The following is a 25,653-nucleotide window of genomic DNA, read 5'->3' as shown; positions in this document are numbered from 1 at the left end:
ATTTCTTTTCCAAATAATAATAATAATAATAATAATAATTATTATTATTATTATTGAAATTGGTGGAATTAAATTATACCAATTTCATAATGGATTAGAGATGTACACTTTTGCCGACTTCCTAAGTTTAATAATGCACTACAAATAAGTATTCATTAGTACATATAAAATTATACTTTATTCTTTAAAATCAATGATAAAAGGTGTACAAGATTCATGAGAAAGCTTTTCCTAAGGGTTAATATATAGTTCACGGGTAAATAATTAATTTAATTAACAAATTACATAATCGAGTACGCTTATATATAGTATTTGTAATTATTAGTGTTAATTTTTTAGAAGAAATCTAAAATCTGGCTAGTTTGTTGGATAATTGATTATGAATTTTGATTTTGGAATAATTAATTCTAAAATAAGATTATGGTGGTTGGATTATTGTAATTAAATTTAAAAATCAACCTTGTTCTTAATGTTAATGAAAGAATTAAATTAACATTTAATAGATATAATGAGTAATTAGGTGAAAGGTAATTGCCGTGGATTACAAATTATAACATTTGTCAAAATCTAGTCCGGATAAAATTTAATTTCAATAACGATCTCTAAAAAATGAATCCAAATTATACATAATTGCACCTAAACTCGAGCGCAAACTTAAACTACTCAACTATAGGGTTCATTTTAAACTCAAGATAAGAAAATTCTTACCTGAATCAAGTTTAGCCAATCAAATTTAAACTACTCAATTATATGATCAGTCACATTCTTTGAATTGTTATCAATCACATAACAAGTGTATTACATTTGTCATGTAACTGGTTCAATTTCGACCGAATTGGGTTCCGAATAAAACTTTCCCTCAAGATTAGTATAAATCTTCTACTGCAGATTAATATTACAGCATGCATATACAAAAAACGATATAAATTATTGTGTATACTTGAAATACAATACAAAATAAATTATAAAATTGCAATTTAAAAGAAAAAGATCAATACCAATTCAAATTAAAACTTTGAATATGATAATTGACACACACACACAAAAAAAAAAAAAAAGAAAATCAAAAATCCAATGAATGTGATGTCCCCATTGGCCCAAAACTCATATATTCTTAACCAACAACCACTGGTAGTCGTCCAAACAAAGTCTGAACACAAGAGAAAAACACTGTTCTCTCACTCACTCACATGCCTTCCATTTTTTCTAAGCACACCGCATTCTAACTGGCAAGCCATTTCGCGTACCATTAATGCTAGGGGGGCCAATTTCATAATATTTTATAAGATATGGGGCCCATTTCTAATTTACTCATTCCTATCCCCCCCTTCTCCTCTTTCCATATGTAATCCTGTAAAAAGCTAATTCATTATTTTTTTAAGAAAATATTATAAAAAAGAGTAAGGCATTGACGGTGCTGATTGGGTTTTTTTTTAAAAATAAATATAAATTATAAAAATTACAATTGTGGGTCCCTATGTTTCTGTGAATTCTCTTTATAACCCAGTCATCTACACTCTTCACATTTCAGGGTGTGCAAAAGAAATCCGCTCACTCAACCCTCAAAAGAAAAAACACCAGAAAACACTATAGAAATTTTGAAATAATACTTTTAGATCATCCAAGAGTTGTTCATAGATCAGTTCCAGATTCGGGGAATGCAGTACTATGCAGTGATGGGCGGCGCGTCACCGCCGGACACCAGCAAGACCACCAAGCTCGAGCGGTACAACAGCTACATCCGCCGCGTCAACAGTACTAAGCTCCTCCAAGCCTCCTCCAAGCTCCTCTTCCGCGTCACTCTCCTTGTTGCTTTGATCTTGATCTTCTTCTTCACTCTCAATTACCCACCACTCTCCTCCGCCGACAACCACCACATTCACTCCACCAACCACTTCTTGGCCTCCGCTTTCTACGGCAGCGGCGCTGCCTGGGAGAAGCAGGTCCGCCATTCGGCAACTCCCCGCCGCCCCAACGGCTTCTCAGTTCTCGTCACTGGGGCCGCGGGCTTCGTCGGTTCGCATTGCTCCCTGGCCTTGAAGAAACGCGGGGATGGCGTTCTGGGCCTTGACAACTTCAATTCGTACTACGATCCTTCGCTGAAACGAGCCCGGCAGAAGCTTCTCAGCAAGCACGAAATCTTCGTTGTTGAAGGAGATATCAACGACGCAGAATTGCTGAACAAGTTGTTCGACGTCGTGCCTTTTTCACATGTTCTTCACCTGGCGGCGCAAGCCGGCGTGCGCTACGCCATGCAGAATCCACTCTCTTATGTCAGCTCGAATGTAGCCGGCTTCGTCAATCTCCTGGAAGTAGCCAAATCAGCCGACCCACAGCCGGCCATCGTCTGGGCTTCATCCAGCTCGGTGTACGGCTTGAACACCCAAGTTCCCTTTTCCGAGATCGACCGCACGGATCAGCCCGCCAGCCTCTACGCCGCAACAAAGAAAGCCGGCGAAGAGATCGCCCACACTTACAACCACATCTATGGTCTGTCCCTAACCGGGCTGAGATTTTTCACGGTCTATGGGCCCTGGGGCCGGCCCGACATGGCCTACTTCTTCTTCACGAAAGACATCCTCCAGGGGAAGGGAATAAACGTCTACGTGACGCAGGAGGACAAGGAGGTGGCGCGTGACTTCACGTACATTGACGACATCGTGAAGGGATGCCTCGGTGCGCTGGACACGGCGGAGAAAAGCACCGGCAGCGGCGGAAAGAAGCGAGCACCCGCGCAGCTGAGGGTATACAACCTGGGCAACACCGCCCCCGTCACGGTGGGAAAGCTGGTGGGGATCTTAGAAAGCCTACTGAACGTGAAAGCAAAGAAGCACGTGATCAAGATGCCCAGAAACGGCGACGTCCCGTTCACCCACGCTAACGTGAGCCTGGCGTACAGGGACTTCGGGTACAAACCCACCACGGACTTAGCCGCAGGGCTGAGGAAATTCGTGAAGTGGTACGTCAGTTATTACGGGATAGAGTCAAGGGCAAAAAAGGGATTTCACTCAAGCACCAATGAGCATTCAGATGACTAAGCATATGGTCTCCATCATCACATGGGGAGGTGAGAGGAAGTGGGGTAATGTTCAATTATTTTCTTTTTCTTTTTCTTTTTCTTTTTGTTTTTAAAAAAATTATTTTAATTTCCACTTCTTTTTTTTTTTTTTCAAATTTTCTTCTGTCTAAGCATTTGGGCCCAATTGATGGTGTTGTTGTAGTAGTATAGGGCATAGACTTTTATACCACAAAAAAAAAAAAGAATTTGGAGTTGTAATAATTTATCCTATGAAAATAGGGTAAATAAAAAGAAGAAAAGAAAAGGGTTGAAATCTGTACAAAAAAAGGAAAAGAGTGGTCCAGAATCAACCTTTGTATCATCAACAACTGTACAATAATTTTATTATATATATGACAGCAATGAAGACATCAAGATTCTTCTTCCCTTCATTTAGTTTTTTACTCTTTTTTTTGTTTAATTTCTATTCACAATTCAATGCTTTATAGTGTGTGTATTGGGTTTGCAATTATTTGTTTTGTTCTTTTCATATGAGGGGTTTGGAGGTGGGGGCATATTGGGTTTTGTCATATTATTATGGATTTTGAATTTGGATCGTTGAATTTGAATTCGATCCCAAGATTTGGTGGAAAGAATTTACAAATGACTGCATAATAAAAGAATTTAAAATTTATCGATATTTAATAAAATTTAATTTCGAATCGCTTGAAGTTAAAATTATTCAAATAAATTTAAAGAATTTATTATTTTTGTTTTTTTGACTTATAAGGAATTTATTGTTTGGAAATTTGGAATCCATAACTTTGATAATTTTATGTAAGTGTATTGTAAAGTTTAGTGTATAACAATTGGAGTCATTGAAGGTTGAATTTGATTGTTAATATAGTAATCAAATTAAACAATCTCAATAGAATTTTGATGACAAAAAACTATTTTATGATAATTATATTTTTTTGAATTGGAATAGTTACAATAAATTTAATTAAATTCAACCATATGAACAACCAAAAAAGGAACAAAAGATAGTCGGTTTAATGAGGCCTAGCAAAATTAAAGTCCCATAACTTTAAGATTATGAGTTTGAATCTTATCATTGTCGAAAATTTATTTAAATAATAATAACTTATCGATTTTATTTTTTTTGAAAAAAAAAAGAAAAATATAATGGGGAATGGGGATCTCTGATTCCAGTTGTATGAATATGGGTTCCATGATTGAGGAAGGATGGGACTGTCTGCAAACAGTTACTTTGAAATCATTGCTAAGTCTCTACCTCTCTATCTTCTCGTTAAATCCAAAATGTCCCCTTGTAATAATTGAAATACGAATAATTGTAATAATTTTTTTTTTTTTTTTGTTTTCAAACATAACAGTGTAAATATTCAGTGTTCATAACAATATATCTAAATTGATTATTTTCATTTCTTTTCAATTTTATAATCTATGTTTGTTTTTTGATTGGTCACGCTGCATTCGGAAGCACAAGTCCGACTTTGATTTCAATCTATATTCAAATTTAAATTGCATTTTGTTTTACTTGAGTCGTATATGATATGGTAAGATTTCTTTTTTACACAAAATTACTATATCAATATTAGTTGAAGAGTGAGAATCATATCATTTGTAATAATTACCAAGCATTACATTAATGAGGGGTGATAATTACAAGGTATTATGACTACATTTTCTTTAAATGTCATACTTAAAATAAAATATTTATACAGGTAAATAAGCATATAATACAATCCGTGCTGAGTATATATATGAACGCGTAATCTCATCACCACTATTAGCAAATTTATCATCTCATCCATAATATTAAAGAGACAATTGTTCAGTCCTCTCACTTTATCTCCGAATACTATAATGAGTTATAATTCATATATCGATAATATTATAATTTCTAAATAGAATATTAAAGATTATTCGTACAATTTTCAACAATCTTTTAATATTTTCTTTCTATCAAAATACAAATTTTCGTTCCGTTATTTTCTAACTAACTAACCTTTTTAAACTTCTCATGATTTAATTTATCAACTAACTAATAAGAATTTATTTACTCAAATTCCTCATATTTTTATAACTATCATTCTTAATCCCTAAATTAAATTATTACGAGAATCTCATATTTTCTTTTAATAAATACAATATTTCCAAAATAAAATTTTCTAATACTTCTTAAATACAATTTCTGAATATTTCTGTAAATTTGCTATCTTTAATTAAACACTGATACGTATATAAAGTACTCGGTCAATAAGCCAGATGAAATTAAGTAATAATTAAATTTAATAAAATTTAGTAATTTAATTAACTAATTATAATATTTTCATATCAAATATAATATTTAATTTGAGATTAATTTAAATAATCAACTTATAATTTTTTTTGATTAAATAATATATCAGTCAATATAAATTATATTTAATAAATAAACTAATTAAATAATATAATAATATAAATTAATAATAATTAAAATCAAAATATCTATACCTATTTCTGTTCGAATTTGAAAACGTATGTATACGTGTATATGTATGAATTTTGTTTGTGTGTGTTCTTTTAAAAAAAAAATTTATTTATATTTTTATTCAAAATATTTTAATTAATTAATATAATTTGCTCCCAAAAATTATACTGACTTCTAATTTTCTTCATTCAAGTGTTATTATATTTCAATTTCAATTTATAATTAATTTACTAATTATGAATATTACAAAAACGTCCTCCAAAAGCTGTCGAATATAGTGCCGACCAATTAAAATTCAACATATTTAGACATGTATTATATTTTTAAAAATATAAAATTATAAATATTCATTGAACTTTTATATAAAATTCAAATCTAAACATGATGTGTCTCCTCTGAGACCTGACACAACTATCATTAAATGTTTTTCTTTTTTTAAAATACGGTTCATATTTTTATTTCAATTCTCTCCCACATTATTATTTTTTTTCTCTCTTGCATGTTTCTCTTCTCTCATTTCTACATTTTTTATATCTCAAACTATACAAATTATATATGGGTGTATTTCAATTCATGGATTTAAAATCGAGAAAAAAAGGCAAAAAAAGAATAGATATTAAATGACTCGATTTAAAAAAGAATCAAAATATCTAATAAAATATAATTCAAAATTAAATTTAAAGGATTATAATTTTTAAATTTAAAATCATCGGAACGCATTCCAAAAATTTGTTATTAAGGTTAATTTCAAATACATCAATCAAATGCAACCTATAAATAATTTGAAAAAAAACATGCACATGGCCCAGTTTGCCTGGTCGGGTGCATGTGTCATTAAGTGGTAATTGATTATGAGAGAATTAATTATGTAATGATTAATTTTTAAAAGTGTAATTAAGCTGTTGAGTTTAAAATTTATTATGCAAATAAAAAAATTGTAGTTAAATTTCAAAACTAACTTCACTCTTAAGATTAATAAGGATAAAAGCCTAAAAGAATTGTAATTTTTTTCTTTTTTTTTTTTTTACCAAAACGTAATTTTAAATTAAATTTAATCCCCGAAAGTCATTATTGAAAAAATGGGCCAAAAAAAAAGTGTACATTAAAAATATAAAAGCATATTATTAGGACATATAGTAACATGTTAATATAAATAGTAACAACTAGAAATGAAGATGAAGTGTTAGTTGTAGCTATAAATGAATGATAATTGATAGGGCTGCACACTAACTTTATGTTACTACTGTCTCTTGCTATAAGCAGAAAGGATGAAAAATGTGGAACCATCAACACTCATTCCACTTCTATTTGTTTCCCACATTCTTCATTTCTTTCCCACTATTTATTATACTTCTTACTTTTATTTATATGCAATTTATTTCTTGTGTTATCAAAATTGAAAAATTTACTCTTTTGAAAATAGAATTTAATTACATATAATATATCATTTTCATGTTTATTAACTTAAATTTAAATTAGATGGAATCTACACCGTTGATTTATTAGTTAAATTTGAACCTTAGATTGATCAAGATCCAACAATCATTAAATAAGGACATAATATTACTTTAAATTTTAAATAAAAATTAAATAAAAAGGCACGTGTGATACATGAAACTTGTCAGAAGGGTATTTTGCTTTATTTCTAATAACATAAGGAGGTAAATTACTGTTTTTTTTTCTACAATGGGGTAAATTGCTCATTTTCTAAGTTAATTATTTCTTTCCTTTATTTATTTATTTATTTATTTTTCACATAGACGAATGGTGAAAATTGTTTGGCTAAAATGCACCCAATCTTCAACAATTGACAATTCAAATTCTCGATCAAATAAGTACCTCATCAGGATGCGAGAGAAATTGGAGAGTTTTTAAACGCATATACACCAAAAAGAGGAACAAGTTTGAGCATCAAAGGCTAAATAAATTGGTTTATGTTTTCTACAACTGTAAGTTGAAAGATAGGTAACAATTAGATTATTAAATTTTTATGATGTTTCTTTTTTTGTTATATAATTACCAAATTGATATTCTAACTTTATAAAAAATTTTGCTAGTTTATGAAAGTTGAAAGTTATGATCGACATGATTTGACAATAAATATTTATATATATATATATATATATACATAACATAAAACAGACATGATTTGACAATAAACAGTAATTTTTGTCTCCCAAAAATACAATATTAAACATAAAATATTTATATATATACATATTTATATATAAAAATATATATAATTTGACAATGAACAGTGATTTTTGTCTCTCAAATCCCAACATCAAACCTACACCACTTATTTTAAAATATTTTAAATTACCCCAAAACACAAATCCAAACATATCATCTATTTTCAACATACACTTATTTATCTCTATTTTTCTCTCTTTATCTCCATAACACAAAACAAAATACTGAAACTACAAATCGAAATACAATGAGAGTGTTAAAGTATATTAAATATTTTAACATTGATATATGATATAATTTTTTTAATTTTTTACCAGTTTATGATTGTATTGAAGATATTGTAGATGGTACTGATGTTAAAGTATACTAAATATTTCAACATTGATATATGATATAATTTTTTAATTTTTTACCAGTTTAACCAGTAATCCATAATTCACTGAATCTTTTGATTAATAAACGGTCCAAGTTTTAAATTATTGATGGAGGGTTCACCCCTTCTCCTCTTCCACATATCACCAATTTGTTTGAAGTTCTCTTCTTTCTTTTTTCTTTTTTGTTAAAACTGTCCGACGCTATGTGAAATCTAAACCGCTGCAGTCAATTTCACCCCTCATGTAGTTGGTGACTTCAATTTCGTTGAAATTTTAATGCCCCGACAAAAAGAAATCGTTAGAATTGAAACAAAAAATACTATTTCAGAAAGTATGGGATTATTTATGCAAAGATAGTAAAGTATAGGACAAAAAATGCATTAATAGGATAGGAAGGGTAGAAATGAAATGCGTGACGTGAATGCGAAAAGAGGTACTAAGAGCACGAGAAAGGTGCGGATAGTTATGGAGTAGGACTCTCTAATTGCAGCACTTAAGGAGATTGTGTGTAGTGATACAAAGTGTGATATGTGATTTCGTACAAAATACCTAAGAGATACCTCCAAATTCATTATCTTTCAAATTTAAATATTAAACTTGATTTTGTCCAAATCATATATACCAATGTTTATTTTAAATAAGAATCTTAAACTTGTTCAAATAATATATTAATTGATTATGAAATCGAGCCAAGTTGAAATAAGAATGAAGACATAAGAGTTGGTAAAAATAAATTAAGTATAATAAATCTAACTTTCATTTAAATCTCTCAAGTATCATTTTAATTTGTATTTGTATTCAGCTTTGATTTGATAAATTTTTAATAATTTGACTTAAAAAATTTTATTTATTCCGTATGTTACTCCAATTTAACTAAATTAAATTCCGTCCGTATTTTGTTTTATTTATTACATGTGAAGTTAAGTTATGCTTAATTTGACCATAAAATTAATTTTGAATGATTACGAAATCAATATGAAATGCTCTGGCATATTTCGTCCAAATTGCAATAAGTAATGAAATAATTATAATTTATTTTGTAAATATTAAATAAATTTAGTTGATTGATTTACTAAAAGTTTACAAATCCAATTTTAAAATAATGGATAAATGAACGTTTTTTGGTATTAGACTATATCGATACTCATATGTATTTTAGGGTACTAAGCCATTACCATATCCATAAATGTTTTAGGGTATCAGACCCTACGTATACCCACTCATTTAATTTTATGAGTTTAGGATAGAGTAGGGTCTCTTATTCATTGGGTAGGATATGAGTATGAGTATGAATACGAATATGAGTAGGAATCCGATGCTTACTAGTTTAGCGAAGCCCACTTCTCCAACAAACACTTACTAGTTTCACAACTATTAGAATGGGTAAAATGTAATTTAGCCCCTCATGTGTTTAAAAATGGGTAAAATACCCCTTATAAAAAATAAAATAAGAAAAAACTTTCCTGTGATTTCAAAAATGTAGCAAAACACCCCCTTGGAGTCAGAGGTCTATTACACGCTCCAATTCTATTTTCTTTATTTTTATAATTATAGAACAATATTTTTATCCTTATTTTTACACTATTAGATTTTTCAGTTCTTGCCAATATTATTTTAATATATAAATTATATTTTAAAATTATATAATATATATTTAAATGTAAAATATTTAAGTATATGTATATTTAATGTGTATATATATACATATAGAAAATAGTGAGATTGGTGCTGGCGCCAAGAGGGAAGGAGGAAGAGGGCGAGAAGATAAGGAGGAGGAGGGGAGACAGGCGGCGTCGCAGATGAGGAGGCGAAGGCGGACAAAGGCAATGCAAAGAGGAGGCCGTAGAGGAGGAGGAGGACAATGTGCGCGGAGGAGACCGATGGTGAGGAGGCGCTGGTGTGGTGGTGCGAGTGGGTGGATTGGGGGTGAGCGGAAAAAGATACATTTACTTTATGATTAGTTTAATTCAATTAAATTTTGATGCGGACAAAAGTTTTTCCTAAATCATATACTTTATTACCTAAACTTATTAATATACATGTTGCTTGGCATCCTACTCTTTTGGCTTGTTAAACTATTCTTGAATTTTTGCACTCACAAAAACCTATGGGACTGCACTATTAGCCGCAATTGCTCCTACTTATATATAATAGTAGTCTTTATTTCATAGCCCCCACACCCAAATTAATAATGTAAAAGGATGCACACTCATTCATTTCATTACATATCACACTCCTACATATTCACTTTTTTTAACATTCAATAATTTGCTATTATATAATATTATAAGAAATTAATCTATCTTATCTTTGATTCATATTTTAATATTTGAATAAATTTATTTACGATTCTGATATATCATGATCAAAGTTGAAAAGACTTTCAAAGATAGTCAAATCCCGAACAAATACTGGAATTTTGAGAAAACAAGCAAACGTTATAAATGTTAGGAGGTTCAAACTAAAACATTCCGATGTCTACTTTAATTCGAATCCGAAATCAAGGTAGAACACAATATATGTATATATATATATATTTTCTAAAAACATGGCGTATCTTGGCTCCAAGTGGTTTTGGAGTATTCATAGAGCCACATGTTCGTATTTATACGGATTCACATGTCCTCCACTTTTCAAATGCTGATGAATTGATGACAGTGGTGTCGGGTTGTCGAGTCGTGATTCGATTAGTATATTATACAAATCTTTAATTTTATTAGTACATGCACTTAAAATTCTTTGAGGATGTTTTTATCTTTTAAATAGCGTTATTATTTTACCCCATTATTACATTCTTTGTAGTCTTCGGATTTATTATGATAGCCACTTTCGTCGTTACTTAATCAAAAGCGATTATTTTATTCGTAATAAGGTCATCACTTTTGGTAACGTATTAATAGAAATATCACAACCCTCAATAATCTAACTGCATAATCTTCATTTGTTCTCAATTTCAACTTTCATTTTCTGCAGGTATGGTTAACGTTGTTTCATAAATTTCTACGAATGATGGCATCATATACAGCTCAAGAAAGTAGTTTTTATTAATTAAGTATGACCCGCATCTACAAATTAAAGAAAAAATTACAATTTCAGTCCTATAATTAGCGGCGTGGATAATTATAGTCATGTTGGAATTTATTTGACAAATTTTAACCATTAGATATATACAGAGCAAGAAGAGGTGTACTTGTAATTATTACAACTATCATTTAAAGAGTGTACTTGTAATCCTTTAAATAATAAAGGGTGTTTGTGTAATTAGATCTGATCGCATAAGGTGTCAATGTAATTTACCAGTATTCAATTTGAGCGGATTTTATCTATACTATATATTATTGTCGAGATAACCCTTTCTGTGTCCAAAATAATTCTGGTTTGCTATGTTTTCAATTTTTTTAATCTGGTTAATTATATTTAATTTTTCTACTCATAATAAATTATGATATTTTATAACTACCTTTTGGTAGTTTTTTTTTCCTCATGCATTTTTATCTTATATATATTTTATCTTATGTATATTCTGGGTAATTTTTAACTCTACAAAAAATTAAATAATACAATTTACAAATATATTTTAATTTTTAAATATTTTTAAAAATTAGGTACGTACATAGAATGTGCAGCACTTACTAGTATATACAAATTAAATTTTACTTAATTGAATATATATACTTAAATTTCTAATGTTTTTCAAATTATATCGCAAACATAACTATTTTTTTTCCTCTACAAAATAGAATTGGATAAACACAAACTTGACCTAAGTTCTCACACGTAGTGGGTACACAATTAAGAGCAAGACAAGGACTTGCCAACCACCTCAAATAAGTGAAAACTATGTATATGTATATATATATATATATATATATATTTTCTCTTTTTCAAGAATTATATATTATTGTATATATATATATATTTTCTCTTTTTCAAGAATTATATATTATTGTAATAATTACACACAAAGAGAGAGAGAGAGAGAGAGAGAGAGAGAGGGTCCTACTGCTCGTACACGTAGAGGCATGAGCCCGAAACATGCTTACCGGAAAATTGGTGTTGATTAGTTGTGTTTTTGACAAAAAGCAAAAAGCCAAAATTGAAAAAGGAGAAAGCAATATGAAAGCACCAAATATTCTACGTACCCTCTAATCACTAATCAGTCTCTCTATATGGGGAGATTTTAGTTTCGATTTGACTCGATTGAACCTAAACTAATTATATGATAAATATAATATATTTGTTCTTGTCGTATAATTGGTGTACAATTTAAGAAAAATGATCAATCACATAACAGATGTATTTACGATTAATTTGATTCAATCAAACTTGATTCGAGAAAGAATTTTTTTTTGTCTTTATGAACATTTCTTCCTCCACCGACACTTCCGTAGCTCCAAAAGTCCTCTTATCAATGAGTGGTGTCTCCTGAAGTGCCCAACCACATGCCCTACACTTTCCAAATATTATTGTATGAATATATACATATATGTGTATTTATATACGTACATATACATGTATTCTTGAAGTGCATGCATGTACGTATTTTTATATATGTATGTATAAATATACATACGCATAGTTGAGCGAAATTACGTTCTGAATTTGATTTGAATAGAGTCAGTTTAGATCCGAATAATTGGGTTCAAGTCTAGCTACGAGTTCTGATCTTTTTTACTACAATATTAGTGGTTATGGCTAAAAATTATGGTAAATGATTACTATTAATTAAGGTTAAAAGAAATCGATGTAAAAAATTAGTTTTTTTATCATGAAAAATTTATTTGTCACAGTTAAAGCTATGGTCAAAATATTTGACATAGCTTTTAGCTATCCTCGCAAAAACTACGGCCAACAATCATTTTGTGGCTGTGGTCAATAACTATTTGCTACGACTATTTTTTATTAATCATAACAACTAACCGTAGTAAAATATTATAATTCTTCTAATGTGTTCAGATAGGCTACATAATTTCTATATGGGTTGTTTGAATTATTATTATTTATTATAGTTATTTATATTAAGATATTTAATATTTATTTTTTATTTTTGAATTATATTTATATATATTTTAAATTCTGTATTGGATTAGATTCGATTAACCTGCATAAAAAAATTTAAATCGAACTAAATAATCGAAATCTGAAAAAATAACCAATATCAGATGAAATTTCAATTTAGTCGATTTTTGATCGGTTAATCCAAAATTGAATGTCTTTAGTAGATGATTGATAAATAATAATCAATTGAATTGAAAGACCTATGGATATTGATGGGTAGAGAACCAACCCAGACCGAAAGGGTTTATCTGGGTCTAAGTATATTGATTGGGTCGGAGCCTGGATTTCTAAATCATAATTCCCTTATTTGGAAAGCCCAAAAGCCCACTCCCGATAATACTGCAAGCAAGGGAAGCCCAACCAGAGTTACCCCTTTAGGCCCAACTGAGAAATGTCCACATGGAAGCCCATCAAGCCCAATCCAAAAGACCCTTGAAGTGCCCACACCATCCACCCAACTATTTTGGAGGAGGTATAGGGAAATTAATTTCTAGAATCTCGATTGCATCAGCTAGCTTTGGAGATGTGAGCTTTAGAGGTGCTTACCGGGCGGTTTCGATTTTTTAAATTAAATTATTATTAATGATTTTATAAAATAATTTTTAATAAATTGTCACTTTTAACACCAAAATTAAATTGTCACATAGAACAAAGAAAACGGTAAGAGAGAAGAGGAAAAGGAGGAGAAAAAATAAATGAAAAATTGAGACAATCATCAAATGGATTTAAAACAAAGAATTAAACATATATATATTTTTGTTTAAAGTCCAAATATAAATTTTACAAAATTAGACTTTGTAATGTGGATGTTTGATAACATATGAATTTTGATATTAGGCATAGGCAAGCATATACAACACTCTACACTCTCTATACTTGATGTATTCAAGTGCATTGCATTATTTTTTACTCACTTGACAACCATTATTTCTTATCTTCGTTTCTATTGTTTTTACTAATTTGAGTATCAAGTTACTAATCCTTTTTTGCACCAACTCCATACTCATCTTTTACGTGCCCGACTACCATTTTTTCGCATTGGAAATTTGGTAAGCATCCAACTCCAAAAACAACATCATTCTGCACTACACAACATAATAAATAATATTTAAAGAAAGTCTGTTGTCACTGTTAAATTCATCATATCTTCAGATCCATATCATATCTCAATTATATCCATTCTCTTCTTTTAATAATTGAGAAAATTCAGTCAACTTGATCACTATGCTACCCCAAGTAAGTTAAAACCCAATTTTCAACATTATGTAAATTGGTCATTACCATCCCATAATACACCCACATAAAATCACGAGCTCTACGTTCTCAAACACATAACATTCACATGAAGAATTAAATACTTAACCCCTAAACCACCATTGATTGTTATACCAATATATACCTATACTCATGCAGCACAGTTCTATGTAACTATTAAAGAAGAAAACTAATCCAATCTGAACAAGTGGTGTAATTCAACTTTGTCAAACGGAACCCTTTGCTCAGAGAGATGGGAAAATAATTTCAAAGTCAATGCCCAAACATCAGATATCAGACACCATAAAATACAGAAAACTTGATGCTGTCTGTATTATTTTGCATCCAGTGGGCTGAAGAATTGAATCAACAGGTACTGACATTATCCCCTGCAGTCCCACCGCTAATAACCATATGGTTACAAATCCACACAGGCAGCAACACCAAAACCAAATACTTGGTAGGCTATAGAGAACACTATCTGCAATCACAACTATACTTTGCTGCTACCCAATCAAGAGTGAAAATAATACAAGTGCTACTTGGAGATCTGCTTCTGTAAATTTGTAATTAACAATCACAGTTGAACAAGAAAATGTTCAAGGCTTGCATCAATGTTATCAAACTTACAGGAAGAGTATACAGAAGCAATAACCTTTCTATATTCCCACACTCGTTCAGGCACCAAGTCAAGAGCCGAGTTCATGCTCAACAAGTTTTTGTAAGAAAGATGCTACAGATGAAACAAAACTTGAAATGGTTTGTTTAGGCCACATAAAGAATAGTTGCTAGAGCAGCAAAACATGCTTTGCAGAAGCTATGATACTAGCCAAGCAAAGCAACCTTCCATAGATCCACACAATGTTATTGGTTCAACGAGAAGAAAGCGCAAGAAAAGACAATAATCCAACTTTACGTCCTAAATTTAAACTTGCCATGCCTATACAGACAATATAACAAGCTGCGACTGCCTTAAAAGCCTTCGTTTTGTCCACTATTGCCGAACCCACCACCATAACCACCACCATACCCACCAGCATTGTTGAAGCTGCTGCGAGGTGCTCTCTCCTGGGCATAACTTACCCGGATGTTCCTCCCGTTCAATTGCTAAATGAGAGCAATGATACAATAATGTTTAAAAGGTTAGAAGCCACACCAAACAAAGTAACAATTCTCTGATTTCTGAAACTCACCTGTCCATCCATGGCTGACAGAGCTGAGCTGGCAGATTCATCGCTAGAGAAATTCACAAACCCGAATCCTCTTGACCTTCCTGAATCTCTGTCGGTAATAACCCTTGCTGCAGAAAAGGGAAGAAAAACTTTGAGCACAATGCAGCAGTAAAGCAAATATATCTAAGGCGATTAAGTCTCGAAAAATCAAGCAGTACTAAATCCAAATGTATGTCGTTTTTACATACACATAAAAAGTATAAAATAAAGATGAAAATCCATTGGGTAAAGCAACACCAGGAAAACCAAGGAAAGCTATATGACAAAAACTTCCTACCATGAAGCACTGAATGTAAGCCAGAGATTCAAACATCAGATAAAATCCCTGACATTAGTGTCTGGACAAGTACCTCAATACTCTTAATCAAAATGCTATCGGCTCATATCAGAATCACTTGTTTCATAAGAGAAAACAAGCAGAATTAACTCAGAAATGAAAAACATGTTGATTAAACACTTGAACATGGCTGAAAAGGACTTGGTCCAATCGATAATCTGTCATATCAGCTGTTAATACCTTTAAAGAAGAAAAACTGATTCAAGGAAAATTTCTGCAGAATGAAGTAGGTTGCAATATGAACCCTTGGATAAAAAAATGCATAGATACATAGAAATACATCAATTCAGGGAACATGAACAGTTTAACACAACTTTCAAGGAAAAAGGGACTTCAACATAAATAGTTTCATTTCATTATCCTGACTCACCCTCAACAACATCACCAAAGCTGGAAAATGCATCTCTAAGTGACTGGTCATCAGTTCCATAGGAGAGCCCTATCAACGAAAAAGACCGTGCTACCAGAGATCAGCAAAAAGTTCACTACGCCTTAGATTGATAATAAGCTATTAGCTATATAGTGGCACTTTAAAAAGAAGGAAAAAAAGAACCTCCAACAAATAGCTTTGTCGACATGCAGCGAATGGCACTAAGCATGGAGGATTGTCCATTCAATGCATTGCTGGAAGAGATGCTCTGCCTCAACAGGGTTCCAAATTTGTTGTAGCATGCCATCTTTCAAGAGCTGCAGAAAGTACTACATGGTCAAATGTCTCCATAATAATAAAGGGCTTTATAATACAATTACTAAACTAAAATCAAATGAAAATCTGATGTGATTCCTTCTCCAGCATATGAACTAACTACGCATTGAAGTTCTTAAATATCATAATCAGAATACATAGCAACGTTATAATTATCTTTTCCATTTATTTGTAAATTTAAAAGATGGGATGAAAGCAAATAGAGGATTTGCTTCCTCTTGATGCGAACAATATTAAAAAACCAACTTTAAGTTCAATCTTATATCCCACTACATCATGATAACACCATATCATGAAAACTTTATCCAATGGGCATTAAATCATAAAAACAGAAATTTGGCAGGTTTCACAAAGTAAATAAAGAAACCCATTTGCACATAATGGTCTTCTAAACAGAAAGCTGAATCAACTGGCAACACAATATGCTAATCCAACAAACCATCCAAACACAGAAATATTGACACACACTTTAGTTCACTGCGACATAGAACGTATTATGCAGATACATCTAATTCACAAATTTTCACAGAACTACTCTTCTTTTCAGCCCAAGTACGAGCCGTAAAAGAAGTCATCTTTTATATCTTATACTTACTTCTTAGAAGTCTTCTTTTATATCTTATACTTCTTAGACGATCGCCCAAAACATTTACAAAAAACTTAAAAAAAATATTGAATAAAACACAAAAAAAGACCTTAGCATACATGAAAGATTACATCTTCACCACATTTTCTATTGAGGATCGAGCTCTTTTGCATATAACATATATCCATGAAATCAACAAACCTCGCGGAGGAAAGAGGAAACAGTAGAAATCAAGAAACAGAGCCAGAAAAAAGAAACCCGCAAACTACACAAGATTACCTTCAAAAACAAAGAAAAGAAGAAATTTCCTTGTATTCCAATCTTAAACTTGTCTTCAAAGGAAGCTCAAATAACCAAAAGCGAAACTCAAGACAACCACCGGCAAGAAATAAATCCACTAAAAAGAAGAAAGAAAAATACCTGTTAAAAGAAGAAGGGTTTAAGGGAGAAATGGGGTATTCGGCGAAGCGGCTAGGGTTTATGATCTGCCACTCTCAAGATACTCTGTCTAGTGTTTACATACATGCATATATATACCACTGTCCCATTCTCGAAAATATCTCGTCACTTTTCCAGTGCGGTTACTTTTCCTACGGTTGCTCTGTATGGTTGCTATGACTGTGATTTGGTCGATATTTTAAGGTTAGCAGTGGTACAATTGTACACATAATTCATTTTTTTGTTTTCTTTTTAAATACTTGCACATAATTCAATAGGTAAAAAAGTCCCTTTAGGGAAAAAAAAAATCGATTGTGGTAGCAAGTTATTTCTACTTATATGTAATAAATACTTTTAACGCTTTAAAATACAATATTGTTGATAATTTATCCTTATAGTAAGTCCACAAAAAAAATATAATTATTACAGTGGAATACAAACCAATATAACAACGATTATAGATTAATAAGAACAATAAGGAAAAACATATACAGTAAATAATTTCGGCTCAGGGAGTTGGATCCAATGAGGAAGCCCACACCGGTAAAGGCCCGCAACCCAAACACTGGTTGTTTAAATCCACCAAGGGACGACAGGCAACAAGGCTAACCCACGCCAACAAAACACACACACGGCCACCAAGGCACCATCAAACCACTTAGGTTTATCTATTTCTTTATTTTTTTATTTTTCTCTTTTTTTTCTTACTTGTTTCCCTCTTTTTTTTTCTTTCCAAAAGTAATGTTATAAATAGAGAGAACCCCATTAATTATGGCGCAAAAAATCAAGAAAGTGGGGAGAAGACGAGGGGGTGAATAAATTCGATCAAGGAAAAAGAATAAAAAGGCAAAGGGTTTCAGTTATCCAAAAATAGGAACCAGGTCATGTAATGGGTGGGTTCGGTCGGTGGGTCGGGTCAGGCCTTTCAGGTAGTGGATTGGGACTATGGGCTTGGGCCTACCGAATTTGATCTTGGGCCAATTTTCTAACATATTTCGTCTTGGACCAAGACCCAAACGAAAATCTAGTCCAAGGAATGGATCCGACAAACATCATTGCCAAAATGTACCTACAAAATAGAGATGTTAGCAACCAATGCAAATTGATAGAAACAAGTGTAAAATATCAACAGATAATAGTTGCACATAGCAGAATTTACAGAGTTCAGGAAAAAAACATTAAGCACCATCCTAGAAATTGAACAAAAAAAAGAAAATACAGAAATCGCACAAGCGAGGAGGAACGATCTTACCAATCACCAGAAGAAAAGAACCCGAAAGCTTTGAGTCTGTGTTTTTCGTCCCCTAATCTCGACTCCCTGAGACTCTTTGATTTTATTTCGTTTTTCTTTTTTATATGTCATGTTTCCGCTTTATTTTAATGTTACTGTTGTTATATCTCTGATTATTGTAATAGTTGAGTTTGGTTGCATTTTTGTGGCTAATCGCTACGGGGTGAAAACCTAACAGTGGTATCAGAGTTTTCGGGTTCTCACTCCCAAATCTTCTCCAATACTCTCGTTTGATTTATTTTAGTTAGTAATTTTTCATAGTAGTAATCTATCATTTGATTTACAATCCAAATAATCATAGATTAGTCATAGTTGGTAATTATTCCATTTAATTCCTCGTGGTATCGATACATATTATACTACTTGATAGCTAGTGCACTTATTAGCGACATATATACATATTTTGGCAATTAGCTTACAAGGGAGATCAAGTCTATGAACTATTTTACCCGTGCATTTTGTACACATCAAGTGAAGCCATATGTTGAACACAAAACTAAGATCTGAGGACTAATGTAGGCTCCAAACATCAACTTCAACAAACAAAAGGTTGTGGACATAGCCGATGATACTCAGGCTCTCCAGGTAGTGGTAAACACCTCCTTAGCCCCTATTGGAGGACCAATAATCATAGGGTCTTCTTAGCTCTCTAAGCCCTGAGTGGATCCCCCGCAAAATAGCACGTCGTCAGACACCTCCTCCAACAGATTGTCTCCAAGATTGATAGGGCCATACAATATATGATCGCATCAGTAGTACGGGAGCACTTGATGGTTGTGGCGCGCATACCTATAATGACCCCTATGGATGTCGAGGCAGCAGCTGAGAAGGAGGTGACCCAGGCCCGAGGGTTAATGGCTCCCTAAGAAAGGCAGGATCAACTCCTGCAACTCCTAGAAGTAATCTCACCTCAGTAATTAGCCCGCCTGTAGTGTTTAGAGAAGGGACTTCAGAAAGTCCAGTATCAAGTCATGGGAGAGGACTTGGAGGAACATTGTGGTATCCCCTTTATTGAAGGGGTCATAATAGATAAGCTCCCTTTGAACTGTTGGACCCTCTCTATCGAGGAGTATAATGGCACCACAATCCCAAAGCGCATTTGTCTCATTTTGAGAATGCAACCCTCTTGCACCATTATATTGATGGAATTAAGTGCCGAGTCTTTGACACCACGTTTGCTAGGGCTGCCCAACATGATTTAAGTGTCCTTCATGATCTGCCAAAAAGAGGGGGAGTCTCTAACTAACTATCTCCATCGATTCCATACGGTCGATTTGGAAGTGCCCTCTGTCATTCATGAAGTCAAAGCTTAAACAAATATGTAAAACATGCTCCAAAATATAATAATTTTTTTTATCCAAAGCCACAGTATTAGACTGGGCTCTGATACCAGTCAAAGTTGTGGATTGGCCTGGAAACGTGACGAAAGCGTAAAAGTCAAAAGATTAAATCCAGTCAAACCGAGTTATCTCTTAAGAGATATACTAGCTTGAAAATGTCTTGCATTGTCAACTGAAAATGTAGGGAAGTCAGTTACTTGCTATTTACAACATCTGGATCCAGCTGGATAAAGAGTCCTAGCAGTCACCCTTTCAGGTTGATGTGGCCCCTCCTGATGTGTCGAATGTAGCTAACATGGCTGCCTTGCTATTTTTGTACTTGGATTCACTAATTGGACCTTGTTTATGCACTCTGCCTTGTTAGTCTGGTTACAGAACTAGGCTAAAGACCTTGCTGTCTTGAAATTATGTTTGTGCCGGCAAGGCTGAGTGAATGGGGGGGCTTGACTCCTTTGGTTTACATTTGGATAGTATTTGTACTTTGAACTTGAAAAATATTTGATTGAGGCATCATCAACAAGAACTATTCCTTCTTATCCACACTCATTTTTTTTCATGTGTTTGTGTGGAGACTGACATCAATTTAAACTTCAACTTGACCAATGATCGCTCGTCTTAATTTGCAGCATTAGGAACTGACACAAAAAAGTGACGAAAAAACCATCAACTATCAAAATGGCTAAACAACAATATGAAACTTATGCGCAAACAGTAGAGAAAAATATAATTACACTAAACTCTCTCGACAAAAATTACTTCTATGAAACTTAATAAAATCAAGAGCTCCAATAATATCCCAAACTAACACAAAAGACTTTAAGTAATCTTCTAACACGAAAAAGCATCAAAACCCAAAGTTTAGACATATAACAGAACTAGTAATTTGAGTGACGATGCTAGTGACTCTCTAAAGAGCATGACTTCAGGCGAATTGTGTTGAATAACACTCCAATTCATTTATTCACAATGTGAACATGAAACATGAAAACATGTATGATCATGCGATTCGACCTTCTTTATCTATTCTTGAACGTGCCTTTGTTCCAAAAACATTCATAATATTTGAATTCGTTTTTTGAGTGTTTTATTATATTTTATGGAGATAGAGAGATAAAAATAAAGATAAATAAGTTGTATTAGAGATAATATGTATGTTTGGATTTGTATTTTAAGATAATTTAAGATGAGTATTGTATGTTTAATGTTGTATTTTGGGAGACAAAAATTACTATTCATTATCATATCATGGTCAAATCATGTCTTTTTTCTATATATTTATATATATGTATGTATTTATGCTAAAACAGTTTAAAACACCTAGATAAGGTGTTTCTGAATGATGACAAACATTATGTATGTTTTGACTCGTTTCGGAAATAACTTGAAAATGAAAACAAGCATAGTGATTATGTCCTTCAATTTCAGATAACTAGTGAATCCTCTCCTCACCTTTGTTTATTTATCCAGGTTTATTATAGTTTATCATTCGAACTATGATCATTTTTACACTTTGGTATTTAAACTTTTTTTTTATGTCAACTCATCATCTCAACTTTACAAAATTGTATACTTTGCCATTTATAACTATTTTTCAACCAAGTTTTTTATCAAAAAAACATCACATGCAGTGCAAATGTGATGTTTAAGGATTATGTGATGTGATATTTTTCACATATGTACAACATATGATGTTTTTTCGATAGAAAAATCAAGAAAAAGACGATCGTATATGACAAAGTGCAAATTTTGCAAAATTGAGATGGTAAATTGACACAAGAAAAAGTTTCGATGGCGAAGTATGAAAACGGACATAGTTCAAATGATAAAATGTAATTTACTCTATTTATTTTTATCTTAAGTAAGCAAAGCCAATATTATGAAACTAAATCTACCTCACACCTCTTAAATTTGATTAGATGCTATTAAAAAAAAATTAATTATTCACTACGCTATAAATTACTACTGTTTAAAAACTATAGTAGATTGCCAATGAGGCCTAGCTCAGTTGGCGAAGTTGAGGTACTCTAAGGTCATGGACTCGAACCTCACCTTATGCGTGGAGCGTTGTTTCTACTGAATAGTAGGTTTTGTTTCTATTATAATAGTAGGTGTTGGTTAGATTTTATTTATTTGATATTATTAATCAGAGTATGATTGTTGTAATGATTTTTTTTTAGATATTTATATTTGGTCGAACCAAGTTCGGGCTAGAATTTCCCTATTAGATACGATATCAACAATAACACAACCAAAAGTCCAATTCATTAATATTTTGACCAAGTAAATTATAATAAACTTTTCTGAAATTTGGCATAATTACAAATACCTCTTTATTATTTTTGAAAAATTATAAATATCCCCCTAATGCTTGATAAAATTATGTAATCCTTGGATGGATGTTTGGAATTGTCAACTTTTAACCTTGCTATATTTTCTTTAAAATTTTAAAAAAATAAATTGGATAAGATGGATGAAGAAAAATTGAATAATTGTAAAACAATTATCCACTTGGTCCATAAAAATTTTCATAAAATTTTAAAAAATAGATAATATTATAATTTATACTATACAAGGGCATTTTGGTCACTTAGACATAAAAAGTGGATGGAAATTTAATAAAAACAAAAGGATTGGGTTAATTATTAAATGACCATTAAAAGCAAGTGGGTATTTATCAATTTTTCAACAATAAGGGAATGTTTGTAATTATGTGAAAAGTCGGGAAAGCTTGTTGTAATTAATTTACCCTATTTTGACTATAAACGTAGTAGAAGAGAGCAATAATATATATATATATATACTAATATAAAAAGAAAAGGAGATCTATATTCACAAACGACAGTTAATGACACCGTCGCACCAATTTTTTGTAAAGTCAAAAATATCCTTCAACTAATAAAAAAACTAACTTATTCAACTTTCCAGATTATATTTAACTAATAAATTAGTTTTTTTTTTAATTTTTAATATAAAATATAGTGATTTGTATATTTTGCTCTTATTTATAATATATTTTAAAATATAAAATATTATTTATTTTATGCACGTTGGAACGACATGCCACAACAGCTAGTATACTACATATAAAGTGGCATCACCCTTTTGATATCTCATTTAATTTTGGTATGTCAGTTTTTATTTTTTAATATTTAATTAATTTTTTTCTCAATCTTCTTAACTTCCTATTTCCTCTTTTCTCAACTTCCACATCTCTTTTTCTTCTCTCATTTTTTTTTTATTTTTTAATATTTCATTAATCTAATTAATATATTTTTAGAATAAAAATATTTTTTTTAAATTTTAAATTGATTGTGCGGACATACACGTTAATGTGCCACATATGCTCGTGTAAAAGAAGAGTGTAATTAAGGATTATATCTAAAAAAAAATAATTGTTAATAGTTGGAAGCTCCCCTGGAAAAAGCCATTACTCTCCTGAAAATGATCAAATTAATATTAATCAATAATTTTGAAGTCTCCAAAAGGAACAAGGTTATAAAATAATTTTATACATATAATGACCCAAAATTGCAACAAAACTAAACTATTCTATAGTTTTGATGAAAATTGCATAAATTCTCTTCTTATGCATAACATATTGTGATGAAACTTTACACGAGACGAATCTACGATAATTAAATTAAAATACAATAAATTGATCACTTGACACTATAAAAAAGATAATTTTTTGTTGCAGTACAAATTACCACAACTTATAAACTGCAATAGATAAATACTATTAACCATACAAAAACTGAACTTTTATAACGGTTATATAATATTTGACATAGTTTTTAATTATGACCAAAATATTTGTTATGTTTTCAGCAATGGGTGATAGACCTCACTTGTTAAAACAACGATTAATGATCATTATAAAGCCGTGATTCATTTATATTCACTATTATCTGTCTTTTAACCATAATAATTAACTTTAACAAAAACTCGCATTTCTTTCTCGTGTGAAAACCTATCTTACGTCACCAAACATGAAGCATTGCCCTGTCCACTAAAGTTTCATAATCACATATGAATGCATATACCCATGTCAGGAAATCAACCTATCATGCATGCTCTAATACAAATGAAGAACATTTAAACAATGATGAATTCTTCTAACATGCAAGCTCTGAGGCATGAATTCTTTTGTTATTTTCTATAGCTTTTATCTTGTTTTTTATATTTTATGTTATGTATTCTTTCTAGAAGTTTCTACTTATTAGAAAAGATGAGGGAGTTGAAGAAAGTTGGAGGTAGTTTTTCCTATAAAAACTAGTCATTTCCAATTCTGTGTCTAAACGTTCGTGTTGATTCAACTATTATTATAGTGACACTTTCAAAACAATTTTTCTAGAAAAGCATTCTTCTTTCAGGGATTATAGCTAAGTTCTAACTTAAGCGTTAGAAATTTTTGTTAGGAACAATCGACATTTCAAAAGGTCTGTGGTTGAAAAATTTGAGAAAATTGAAAAACTTCTAGGTATTGATTCCATTAAAATTAAATGAAATTAAAAATTTTGACTTGATTGACATTGTCATTGAGAATGTGATTGTGGGCCATCTCCAGTCTAGCGTTTGGGGGGGGGGGGGGGGGGGGGATACTGATTGTGTGACTGGTTGGTTGTTCTATGACGAGTAAAGATGAGGAGTTTGAGTTGCATATAAGTGTCGAGATACTCTTCTTATGAAGCACTACGTTAAAATAAAATGATGTGATTCTAATGGAAATAAAAATGCCTCATAAGAGGAAACCATATCAATACGAAGAGTTGGTAAAATTCTTAATCTATCAGGGTCCGTTTGGATTGATGAATTTAGATTTGAGGAAAGGATTTGAAGAACGATTTCAAGTAACTCCATTTGAAAATAATTTGAAATGCATTAATATTCAACAAAACATATATAGTTCAAATCAGAAATAAAGGATTTGAGATAATTCAAATTTAGAATTATCCAAATAAATTCAAAAGATTTGTTACTAAGGATTTGGAATTCATAATTTCAAAAGCGCCAATTCAAATATAACATCATATTTAGCAGGATAAATTACACTTACAGTCCCTAAAAGTATGCTTAATTATACAAGCACTCAATGCCCTTTGTAAATTTACAAGTCAATATAATTTAACTCAAAGGATATGTATAAACATTTACCTAGAATATATTGATTTAAATTACGATTACAACATCAGGTTGGTCGCAAACCTTGCGGTCATTCGGATAATCGAAAGTTGAATAAATTATGTAGATGGAACAATGATCACCAGTATAAGATTCATAATTTAATATCGGGCTTCCACACCTCAAATAAACACTGTATTAAATTATATTATTATTTTTATTTAAATTAAT

The 25,653-nt window shown here is 31.4% G+C and overlaps 2 protein-coding genes across 3 annotated transcripts; one reads left to right on the top strand and one right to left on the bottom strand.

Moving 5' to 3' along the window:
- Nucleotides 1,517–3,450, top strand: LOC105166528 (UDP-glucuronate 4-epimerase 6). The gene has a single exon (XM_011085911.2). The coding sequence runs from the start codon at nt 1,659–1,661 to the stop codon at nt 3,036–3,038; it is 1,380 nt and encodes a 459-aa protein (XP_011084213.1). The 5' UTR covers nt 1,517–1,658; the 3' UTR covers nt 3,039–3,450.
- On the bottom strand, nt 14,926–17,806 carry LOC105166527 (glycine-rich RNA-binding protein 4, mitochondrial). 2 transcript variants are annotated; one of them, XM_011085909.2, is made up of 5 exons: nt 17,653–17,806; nt 16,494–16,627; nt 16,311–16,379; nt 15,565–15,671; nt 14,926–15,478 (listed from the first exon to the last, which is right to left on the bottom strand). In XM_011085909.2, the coding sequence occupies exons 2-5, from the start codon at nt 16,615–16,617 to the stop codon at nt 15,344–15,346; spliced, it is 435 nt and encodes a 144-aa protein (XP_011084211.1). In that variant the 5' UTR covers nt 16,618–16,627; nt 17,653–17,806; the 3' UTR covers nt 14,926–15,343. The 2 variants fall into 2 exon arrangements, with proteins under 2 accessions (XP_011084211.1, XP_011084212.1); XM_011085910.2 differs by lacking the exon at nt 17,653–17,806 and adding an exon at nt 17,512–17,646.

The sequence above is a fragment of the Sesamum indicum genome, linkage group LG7 (assembly GCF_000512975.1).
Source record: "Sesamum indicum cultivar Zhongzhi No. 13 linkage group LG7, S_indicum_v1.0, whole genome shotgun sequence".
NCBI lineage: Eukaryota > Viridiplantae > Streptophyta > Magnoliopsida > Lamiales > Pedaliaceae > Sesamum > Sesamum indicum.
The sequence above is the reverse complement of the archived record's forward strand: the minus strand, read 5'-3'. Positions and strand labels throughout refer to the sequence as shown.

Excerpts from the sequence above, each read along its gene's own strand:
- LOC105166528 (XM_011085911.2), top strand. The coding sequence starts at position 1,659 with ATGCAGTACTATGCAGTGATGGGCGGCGCGTCACCGCCGGACACCAGC.
- LOC105166527 (XM_011085909.2), bottom strand. The coding sequence starts at position 16,617 with ATGGCATGCTACAACAAATTTGGAACCCTGTTGAGGCAGAGCATCTCT. Across the intron at positions 15,672-16,310 it reads CTTTGGTGATGTTGTTGAGG|CAAGGGTTATTACCGACAGA; the intron begins GTGAGTCAGGAT and ends CCTTTTCTGCAG. Across the intron at positions 15,479-15,564 it reads TGTCAGCCATGGATGGACAG|CAATTGAACGGGAGGAACAT; the intron begins GTGAGTTTCAGA and ends GCTCTCATTTAG.